Here is an 11,376-nt window from a genome sequence, read left to right as displayed (position 1 = left end):
AACATTTGTTAAGTTCAGTTTTAACCTTGTTTGTAATAGACATATCCTATCTATGTTTAAAGTGTAAGTATTAAGTTGCAAAACCATGCTTGTAATACACATATCCTATTCCACGACATGTTTTTAAGTATCTAGTTGCAAAACACGTGTATTGATACAAAGGGCACTCACCTGGATGCCAAGGATAACCTTGTTTGTATCATATTCCATGACATATTTTCTGTCTTTTATACGTATTCCTAGCATGAATCTATCTATATTTAGTTTGTACTTTTGAATGCTTGTCGGGCTAACAAGTTAACTAAACTCGTATTTCTTTGGTGTTAACCCGCTCTTGTTCTCAACATTTTCTTATCCCAAAATCTTATTGGGTTGTGTCATGTATGGTGGATGAGTTTTGTTGAGGGTAATTACTGGTATGGACTTCTTTGTTCTATAAGGGTGACCTTTGACCATGTTATTTGTATTTTTGGACCTTCTAGTTATGTTTGGTTTTTTATTTTATTTTTTTCGGAAGTGGCTCTCTTGTTACTTCCGGTTTTTTCCTCTCTTATATTTGGGTTTAACACCCTTATCTAAAAAATACTTACAATGTAACTTGTAAAAGACCAAGTCAATCTCCACTAAAATAGGTGACATGGTTAGCATTGAAAACAGAAAGAGAAACCTAAATATAAAACTGAATGAACCAGACCATGATCTTGACTATATGCTTAGGAAATTAGTAGAGGATGTATGCCTAGAATAATGGAACGTGGGTTTCATATTTAATTCAAAGGATTATGACATTTTCATTCCCAATTAAAACTATATTTAAATATCATAAATAACATTAAAATCTGATAAAACCATTACATGTAGTAATGTTAAAAAAAATTCATTTAAGCTGTTAAAAAACAATAAAACTAATGCTAGGAAGATGCTCATAGTGTGTATATACTCCTAAAATCAGATGAGGCAAGAATCATTCAGCCTAGTATGTGTCACCAGTTTGAGCGAAAACGAAGAAAAACATGTATGTCATATTTTTTTTCTCAAATTTACACATATATTCATTATTCTATCATAACAATCTAATCTTTCTTATTGAAGTTGATGGAGAACAAGAGAATGACCCATCTAGTATATATGTGGGTGAGCTTAAAAGCCATTGAAAAGTTTGTAACTAAGAAAACCCTAGAGGAAAAGTCTGATATAAATGTAACATTTTAATTACTTGAAAGAAAGAAAAAAAAAGGAAAGGAAATACACTTAGCTTTGTTCTTCTAAATGTGTGTAGGACTTGATGGGTACAGTGACTCTGCTGAGGCCGGGAGAACGGTTGGTGGTGTGTATAAAAGCTCCTCCGGGCCGAATGTCATGTCACGTCGATGGAGCTAAATTGGAAGATGAGCCTGGGAATATCATGATCGGGATATGTAGGGTTGGGTTTGATGAGCACTATCACTTTTCCGTGTCTTTCTACGAGAGATGCCCTGATCTACAAGATCAAGGCAAGGCTGAATTAAGAGCTATAAAAAAAGCTACAACCGTATTGAAGGAGGGGGAGACGCCTACTCAGACTACCTCATTGGACTTTATAAGATAAAAAGTAAGAATAAGCGAGATGATGATCTAGTGCACCTAAAAAAATTGATAGGTAAATTAGATTTTGAATTTACGGAATCAACAATTAATAGGATGGTAGATACATTCGCTAAAAAAGGAGCCTAGAGTAAAAGTCTGGGGATGACCACAATAGAAAAGGGTCAGGAAGAGTCATGGATGATAGAGAGGCTTGGAATGAATGTCCCACAACATGAAGAGAAGGAGGAGGAGATGACTGAGAACATTTGTTAAGTTCAGTTTTAACCTTGTTTGTAATAGACATATCCTATCTATGTTTAAAGTGTAAGTATTAAGTTGCAAAACCCTGTTTGTAATACACATATCCTATTCCACGACATGATTTTAAGTATTAAGTTGCAAAACATATATATTGATACAGGGGCACTCACCATGGATGCCATGCATAACCTCCTCAGATACACACTAAGGGGCGGACCTTCTTGATGATGGGGGAGCAATGGCTCCCTTGAAAGTTTTAGAAAAAACTTGCAAAATTAATTTTGGTTATATGGTTCTATTCGTATCATAATATATATACGTAAAAGGTGCGATATTTGTTAAATTCCACCATGGACGCCGTGTTGTTGATCGTACTAGTTTAGTTTCTTTGATCGAATTTTCTATGTAGCAAATGAATTTTCTGTCTTTCATACGTAGTCATGTCATGAGCTTATCTACATTTTCTTATCCCAAAATCTGCATTTGAATTTACATTGGCTTAAATATGTTGAAGGCCATGTTGTTGATCGTACTAGTTTAGTTTCTTGGATCGAATTTTCTATGTAGCAAATGAATTTTCCGTCTTTCATATGTAGTCATGTCATGAACCTATCTACATTTTCTTATCCCAAAATCTGCATTCGAATCACATTGGCTTAAATATGTTGAAGGTCATGTTGTTGATCGTACTAGTTTAGTTTCTTGGATCGAATTTTCTATGTAGCAAATGAATTTTCCGTCTTTCATACGTAGTCATGTCATGAACCTATCTACATTTTCTTATCCCAAAATCTACATTCGAATCACATTGGCTTAAATATGTTGAAGGTCCCTCTAAAATAGAGGCACTTTGGTTCCTAGTGGCGCAGGAATTTTATGAAGCCTGGGCAAATTTTAAAACGCAAATCCACACGTGATACAATATAAATAGTCATAAATTAAAATAAAAAAGACTTGTCATTTTGCAAACAAAAGTATAGCTAACTCAATTTCTACTCCATTCACACATGACACGTCCAAGAAGACAATACAAGATAAGAAAAAACATATTTGTAATTCACATAAGTTAACTGTATTGAAAGAAGAGAAATTGAACATAACAATATATTATATAAAATCACGAGGCAAATGCCATTTTCGAGACTTCATTACAGTAAATGTTCGACATTCACATTCTCAATAATTGCTTTATCAACCAAAAACCTCCTCATTTCTAAAATTTAATGATCAAAATTTAATAATGAGATAATTGAAATTGAAACTGGGAGGAGCTGCAACCACACAGAAAACACAAGACAATATATAATAATAAGAAATATAGTTTTTTTAAGGACAAATAACCATTGGGTAAAAATTGATAATCCAATGCCACTGTCAAGGAATTATTTTTTTATTTTGAAAGGGAAAATCAATCAGTGTGTATATTAAGAATAATAGCACACAGACCATAAAGTTGCACACCTATCAGCAATACAAACCCGCCATAAAAAATTAAAAATAGCATCCCCATGACAATCCCTTAATTATTTTGGTCAATATTAAGTGATTGCTAATTAAAGAAGGGCCCAAAGAGCCTAGCCCACAGCGGGAGAAAACAGTAGAAAAAAAGCAGGAAGGAAAACAATAAAAAAAGACTACAATCAAAGCTGGTCCCACCCGACTTCCTAGTGGTTCCCACTATACTAAAGACAAGGCACTATCACGTGGGAAACCGATGAGTTGAGGGCTCACACAACCTTTTTTCTTTTGCCCATCTCATAACTCTTTTTTTTACCAAAACAGGACCTGTGGCCCAAGTAAACAATTTTTTTTGGGCCAGGAGCCTGGGCACATGCCCAGCCTTGCCGGGCCTTGGCTGCACCCCTGGTTAAGACCCCTACAAAATATTAATTGTAGCCAAGACCAAGATTCAAACACAAGACCAGCAACTTAAATATACCTTACCACAAGGCTACACGATTTGTTTGTGTTATAAGTCCAACGTTTGTTATTTATTGCAAACATTGAACAATTTTTTTCCTTTCACCTTCTTCCTCTCTGTTCTTCCCCTGAAACGACAACACTCTAAAGAGTCCAGATCAGACCTCATCATTCTTTCCATCGACCCAGAAAATAAAACCCCCCCAAAGAAAACCCAAAAAATCAAATCCCTCAAAAAACAAATTCATAATCGGACCTCATCATTATTCGTTCTCTATAGTGAAAATTCCACTTTATTATTTATGACTGGACTAGTTGTTTACTTAAAAAGAAATAACGTTCCATAAATTCTATAATCAAACAAATTTGAACAATCAATATAAATCAAATAAATTTTTACAAACTCAACTTTCCTTTACATATTATATTGATCGGAATTGATGATTGGTTGATGTGTTAGATGAAGGATACCCAGAAAACTCCTTCATATCATTTCAGTTGAAGGAAAGATCATGATAATTCAAGTCACAGTGGCACTCGTGGTCGATATGGTACAAGAAAACAGCATACAATAGAGATTCAAGGCCTCCACAGAGTCTTCTGCGCACAAAGAATCCCTTCCTTATCCTGGTTGAATGACATTCTGATCTCCCATTGCATGCTTCTCAGTATTTCCTCCAATGCATTCAGAATTTCAACCTTGTCACGTATGATTGTCCAACCCCCAGGTCTTAATATCCGGTCCATCTCAACAACAATGGATACAGGTTGCTTGCACCTGCAAAACAATTGTTTCAACCACATAGAAGCAATTCGGTCGCAAGTTTCAACTAGCTTAAGCATATATTAGAGCTCAAGTTAAATGAAAAATGGAAGTGAACATGGCAGTACGCTTCAGAATGTAGTTACCACTCAAACAATAATGAGTGCATTTGGGTAAATAGCTTAAGCTTAAGAACTTATGCACTTATTTATAAGCTAATCTTAATTTGATATACTTTGAAATAAGCTCAAAATAGCTTATAGATATTTATTAGAGCTTATTCATAAGCTACTCTGATCAGCTTATGAAAATAAGCATCAAACAACTTATAGATAGGTCATAAGTCATAACCTTATTTGAAAGTGTAACGTCCTCGTTGTTCCGTCAATCTTTGGCCGAGCTATGCCTAATTTACCTAAACCGAGCCAATGCCTTATTTACCCATTCGGAGGTACCCCTAATTTATTCAGCATTCACACACGTGTTTGGGTAAACTTAAGTATAGCTCAGTCTGGGTAAATAGGGCATGGCTTGGTCTAGGTAAATTAGGCATAGCTCGGCAATAAGAAGATTGGGGGAACAGCGAGGACGTCACACTTTCAAATAACCCCTGGAATTTTGGAGCGTTTGCTATAAGATAAGTTCAAACAAGCTCTTCCGAACGAGACCAATATTTAAATAAAACTCAAACTTGACTATAATCCACAAGAACCGAACCATTTAAGGGTCAAGGAAATGGAGGAGCATCTAGAGAAAAATAAACACAACAGTGTGAAAAAGTTTCCACTAATTATACCTGTTTTTGAGCCGTGAAAACAAATGATCAACATGCAGAAGGTCATACGATCTTGGGTAAGTTCCAAATGACTCGCACCAATCATGAGAGACACCAACAAGCCCACGTTCAAAAATAATGGGAAGTGTATCCGGCGCGTGAACAGGGACTACATTCATCACCCAGACCTTCTGTTGTTGAGAGAGAGCAGCAGCCAATCTGTATTTTGAGGGGAGAATTATCATTTTAGTTTTACCCCATGTTTCAAATATATGTAACAAATCATCCAGGTTGAATCGAAATCACATGTACATTGAATATGTAATTATGTTTCAAAGAAAAATGCAGCTCACTAGTTGATGCAACAAACTTATACATGATGTGATGTCTAGAAGTTATAATTGTGTGTTTGGATTTCTGTTGAACTCAACATTGATCCATATTGAATTAAACGCCATAAATCATGCTTCTCTGTTTGTACCTTGGATCTGTGAAATCACATTTGTGTTCATACAAACAAGCACACTTAGAACATGTTTCGATTAGCTTCTCTTTCCTCATAATCAATTCTAAAATGCAGAAGTTAGACACATGTGCTTCTTCCCAGAATTGATTCTGCCTTTAGAATCCATTATAGAAAGTTTTCCAAACATGCACCAAGAGTATATTTGATAACCTGGTAAATTTTCATGTTGGGAAAACGTGATTCTGAAAGAAGCTACCAGGAGTAGCTTTTGGGGGGAGAAAAGTGATTCTGGAAAATTTAAACGTGAACCGAAACATGCTGTAAGGCTTTCAAATTGAGTATAAAATCAAGATGTTTTGCTAGCATACCCTCCATAGATGGCTTTCATGTCCATTACATTTCTGATGCTTGTCCAGTTAATGCCCATTCCATTGAGATATGACTTGTTAACAATAGCATTCCAGTGGTGGGTGTCCGCCACCAATTTCTCTTTATTGTTTGCCCAATCAGGATAAGATTCAAGCCTCTTGGGCCATTCCTCAGGCCACTCTGCTCCATGTTGTTCGATTCCAATTGGAATGATGTGCAAACAAGTCTTCATTGGAACATACCTATTCAAAGAATATTAAAAATTGCCAAGGAAAGATAATTAGAAACAGCTCATCTATTAGGCAGTAACAAACAGAATGACACCAAAAGAAAATATCCATAATATAGCATAAATGATGAGTTTGGTTTGGAAATATCCCAAGCATCTAATAATGCACTTCAATCTTAACTTGTCATCTTTCTTTTAAGTTTGGTTTGGAAGCTCAAATGATCAATTCTAACTTTCTAAGCATAGCTACAGTATATCACCCAACAAAGCTCAAATGTACTGTCATGCAAATGAATTCCTCTAACATAAAATAACAAGAAAAATCAGGTTCACATGCTGAAGATAAATACGCTTTTACTTTCATGTATAAAAAGTTATAACTGGGTAAGTTGTAGAAAGAAAATCGCATTATATCACAGGAGCATACCAGACCGCATCGGGATTTTCATTTTCTTTGCAAAGTGGTGGAATCTTCTTCCTCCTCAATTCATAGATGTCATTTCCTTCAGGCTTTTGATATATTTTAACTCCAACTTCACCGACATCATCACTTTTATGTGCCAGAATGTTCCAACAAATAGATGCTGTCAACATGGTCATGGCTGGAACAGAAAATATATGTCACTGCCTCTTCTATGGCACTTCAATTGTCACTTAAATGATGCAGAGCAAGGTTCATATCTCCAGAAAGCATTGCAAGATAACATAATATAATTCAATATTTTCTGCCAAAAGGCAATGGGCATCTGATACCCAACCGATAAGCACAGAAGGTAGGGAGCATACTGCACACTATGTACACAGTAGCAGCATCGTTTAGACATCATAACCCGCAGATGCTACTTATGTTATAGAAACGAATGAACTGATGAAAAAAAAAGCAGCGGAAATAAAGGTACACACACACGAAATGAGACATGGAGAGAAAGTATCATCAAGCTGTTGGAAATGAAGAAGTTCAATTTTTTTTAGAAAAGTTAGTGCTTACCACTAATTTAATATTTCACTGTTCAATTGTTTACTTCTAAGTTCAAGATTCATGTATTGCATATTTCTATTTTTAATAAGCCACTTATAAGTTATTAGTCATTAGTTTCAAGGTCAGCTCAATTAAGTCAAATGTAGAAGTAGAACTATGAATTATCTAAGGAGCTCATAAATATGTACCTTTCTCATGAGTAAGTCAAGAAAGCCAAGTGAAGTAGTTCAGTTTTTGTTCACAAGCCTCTTTTCCATAGTTCTCTCTTGTTAATATCTTTTAGGGCTTTTTCTTGTTTGATGGCTTATCATCACATTGGATGGAGATAGTGTATCTTAGTTTATAGTACTGTTTCCTCACACAGACTGCATTATCATCACTTTAAAGAGCATAAATGCCACCCCTTTCAACAAAAAAATACACCTAACTAAATATCCTGCTTTCGTTTTGCACTTTTGCTCACACAGATGATAAGTAAATGTGAATTGCATCAAGCAAGAAGTATCATAATAACCAAAGCTAAAGCCTGGAATAGAGAGATGGAGAGAATGAATCACAAGAAGCAGAGTTCTTTTAGGTCATCTATGACTACAACTTTGATTCAAAAGTGGGACCAACCTTCTTCTTGTTCGAAGCTGTCATGTTTAGTTGACATAATAAAGTATCCACCAGGTCGTAGAATACGATTCATTTCTAATAGAAGCTTACCCCCTGAAAAATGAAGGGGATACTAGCAATTAACATAATGATAATTTGGAGAAAAAAGTATTTGAAAAATACAGAACTAAAACAAGTGCACAAACCATTGGAATGCCAAGGTATGCTGCAACCCCCACAATGTACAGCATCAAAAACATAACTTGGAAAAGGAAGCCTCCTTCTGCCAAAGGGGCTAACCACTGATGGGAAGCCACGCTCAAGTGCCACCTGAGCTAAGTCCACTAGGTCATCCTTCAAGCCTAGTGACAATGTTAAAACCTCCTTATCAAGGAGAGTAGCCACAAAGCTTGAATCTGTACATCCAATATCCAGGACAAGACGAATATTTTTACCCCACTCAATGTCCGGTACCATCTATAAAATTAAGAATGAATTTTAAAACACGTCCAAGGATGACAGCAATAAATGTTAACGAATATCTTTTCTGTTAAGTTGAAAGTCATAATATTTGCAAATATAAACAAATGTCAACATCAACATCACGATATATAATATATAATATATGAAACAAATTTATCACCATGCATAAAGAACCAATCACTGCAAACAGTTGTGCAAAAATCCAAACCCTTCTTCATGGTTTGACCTAAAATAGGCTATAGCTTTCTTTGGTTTCCCTCTACCTCTAAGGCTCTAACTATTGGACAATCCTCTGTCAGGTCAACCCTAGTGCTTCTAAGGCCTTCTCCATACGACCTGAACCACTTAAAACGAGACTCTACTATCTTCTCCATAATAGGTGCTACTGCTACCACAACTTTTTCTCTAATGCTTTCTTTCCTAGTCAATTCTCGTCCTCTCCAGAATGGGTGCTACCCCAACTTTTTCTCTAAAGCTTTCTTTCCTAATCAAATCTCATCTTGTGTGATCACTTTTACATTGTAACATTCTTATTTTCGCAAGACTAAGTTAACTTTCTAGTTAGCACTTTAGCACTCGACACTCAATCTCAGATGATTAGTTGAGCAGTAAAATTTTCCTTATAGCTTCAATCATAGTTTTTTTTCGCAAATTATGGCAGAAGCATTCTTTCATTTCAGCCACCCTATTTGTATTATATCGTTGACAAGTCCCTCTATTTCCTTGAAAAGTAACACATTTCTTTCACCTCTTAAAAAATATGTTGACTTTTTAAAATTAAACCAATCATATTAAGTGTTCAAAAGAGTGTGTTGCTAGCACTCCTCCTCCTTACACTTAAATCGTGGGACTTACGGTATGGTACATTCTCCACTTATCATGAATTTATTAAACCACATTCCATATCACATAAAGTATACATATTGTGTAGGCCTAATATAATTAGCAATTTCCCTTAACTCACTAATTTCTCCTCCTAGAGTGTCACATTACAATGAAAATAAGAAAAAACAAGCCATCACATTACTAACAGACTAATCTGAAATCTGAATCTCTAATGCAAGTGAACTAACTATGAGTTTATCATGTTTGAGAATAAAATCTAGCAGCTGCTCCTCTCATTTTTTAGAAAAAATAACAAACAAAACCCATGCTTAAGAGGGACCAAACATAATGCACCCTAATAGAAAAATTACCTCTTCAATGGACTCAAGATAGTGACGAACCCCTCCCTTGAACTCAGTCTGGTTTTGGGGAAAAGTAAGAAATTCTCCAGATTCCATCAACCAACTATGCCTTTTGATATACGCAGCCAGTTTCGGGTGCGCAACATTCTTATACAAAATCTGCACTGACGCCACATGTTACCATGAGATAACAAAGAAGTAACACTCCAACATCTAACCTTATCATTATCTACTTTTTCATATACCTTCAATTTGCTCTCAGGCCATGGCAGTGGAGACCCATACCCTGCATGTGGAAGAGGAACCAAACACATGAAGGGTGTCCTCGGGCAACTCCTCTCTCTATGACGGTAACCCTGCCCCTTTCCACCACCAGCTTCAATATCAATGCAGGGAATGTAGTTATGCTTGCTTCTGGTGCTGCACAATTTCCATTTGTAGCTAGCATTTGGATCAAACAAAGGTCCCTTCACCTTTCCCTTACTTGCTTTTTTCAACTCCTCCACATTTCCATCTTCCAACTCTTCAGAATCCTGATCCACAGATTCAACCAAATCGCTGCTAGCATCACCACCAGTGTCCCCATCCACACCCACTTCACTCTCACGATCTAAACCTTCTTCTTTACCCTCCAACTCCACCTCTTCTTCACCCTCCTCTTCCTGATGTTGGGGTTGGGGATCATGCTCATCACTTGATGACCCTTGATTCTGCTTCTCTTCATCTTCCTTATGCAACCTTTTCTTCTCATGCGCCACCCCTTTCTTCTTTTCCTTTGCCTTGGATTCATGATGAGGAGGAGGATGCGTGGAGGAAGAAGACCCATCAACCCTTTTCTCATCTTTTACACTGTGTGATGAGGATTCATGGATTTCTGGTTTGGGTTTTTGAGCTTGATTCCTGGAAGAAGCGGAAACGGGTTCAGCAATGTCCTCAAAGCTTTCCCTATGGATGGAGACGTTGGTGGAAGAAGAAGAGAACACAGTCCAGACGAAGATGAAGCAGAGACCCAATATGGTCACAGCTGTCATCTTTACCCACAACCCACATGGGCGTTTTGCTTGCCTAGCTATGGCCATCACTCACTGTTGATTTCAGAATCAGCACTTGGAAGTAGTATGCATTTGATTTGAATTTGATCTAACAACAACAGGTTTGGATCAGCTTCTTTTCTGAGAATCAGTTGAAGTTGCTCACAGAAGCTGATTTCATTGATTTTGGATTTTGGAATCAATTGTAGGATGCCTTTTCACTGAAGTGGGTGGTTGAAATCTGAGACAGTGGTTGGGGAATCATGGTTTGGCATAGATCATGTTCCTCGGAGAGACAGTAGAAGTCAGACTCAGAGTTTCAAGTTTCAACTGTAATAAAACTATTTATTATCATTATGGATAAAACATAAAAGTCATATGGAAAAGGATTCATATCTAAAGAAAATTTAAGTCAGTTTGTTTTAGATATATTGATGGAAATATGGAATCATATTTAAATTTTTGGAGGTTAAAATAATTACATAAGAAAATGGTATTGATAGAAATAAGGTTAGTTTCAAAATAAAATTTTACAATTTATGCTCCAAGTGATATTTTGATTGAATATTTTTATGGAAGTTAAGTCTGAAAAATTGTTGCATATTTTTCCTAACAAATATATTTTCAGTTATTTGAACTTGTGGCACAACGGGTGGTCTCGACTCTTACTCCTCCGATTGGCTGGATAACGATGCATGTGGATGGGAGCTTCCACTGCCAGTCCTCTTCCATGAGTTGTGGTGGCCTTCT

General features: G+C 36.3%; 1 protein-coding gene across 1 annotated transcript; it reads right to left on the bottom strand.

Moving 5' to 3' along the window:
* Positions 1–4,062: 4,062 nt before the first annotated feature.
* On the bottom strand, positions 4,063–10,965 carry LOC130717715 (probable methyltransferase PMT28). Its single transcript, XM_057568055.1, has 8 exons — positions 9,841–10,965; positions 9,605–9,754; positions 8,132–8,402; positions 7,947–8,039; positions 6,777–6,951; positions 6,120–6,362; positions 5,307–5,504; positions 4,063–4,525 (listed from the first exon to the last, which is right to left on the bottom strand). The coding sequence occupies exons 1-8, from the start codon at positions 10,672–10,674 to the stop codon at positions 4,327–4,329; spliced, it is 2,163 nt and encodes a 720-aa protein (XP_057424038.1). The 5' UTR covers positions 10,675–10,965; the 3' UTR covers positions 4,063–4,326.
* Positions 10,966–11,376: the final 411 nt, after the last annotated feature.

Source organism: Lotus japonicus, chromosome 5 (assembly GCF_012489685.1).
Source record: "Lotus japonicus ecotype B-129 chromosome 5, LjGifu_v1.2".
In the NCBI taxonomy this organism is placed as follows: domain Eukaryota; kingdom Viridiplantae; phylum Streptophyta; class Magnoliopsida; order Fabales; family Fabaceae; genus Lotus; species Lotus japonicus.
The sequence above is the reverse complement of the archived record's forward strand: the minus strand, read 5'-3'. Positions and strand labels throughout refer to the sequence as shown.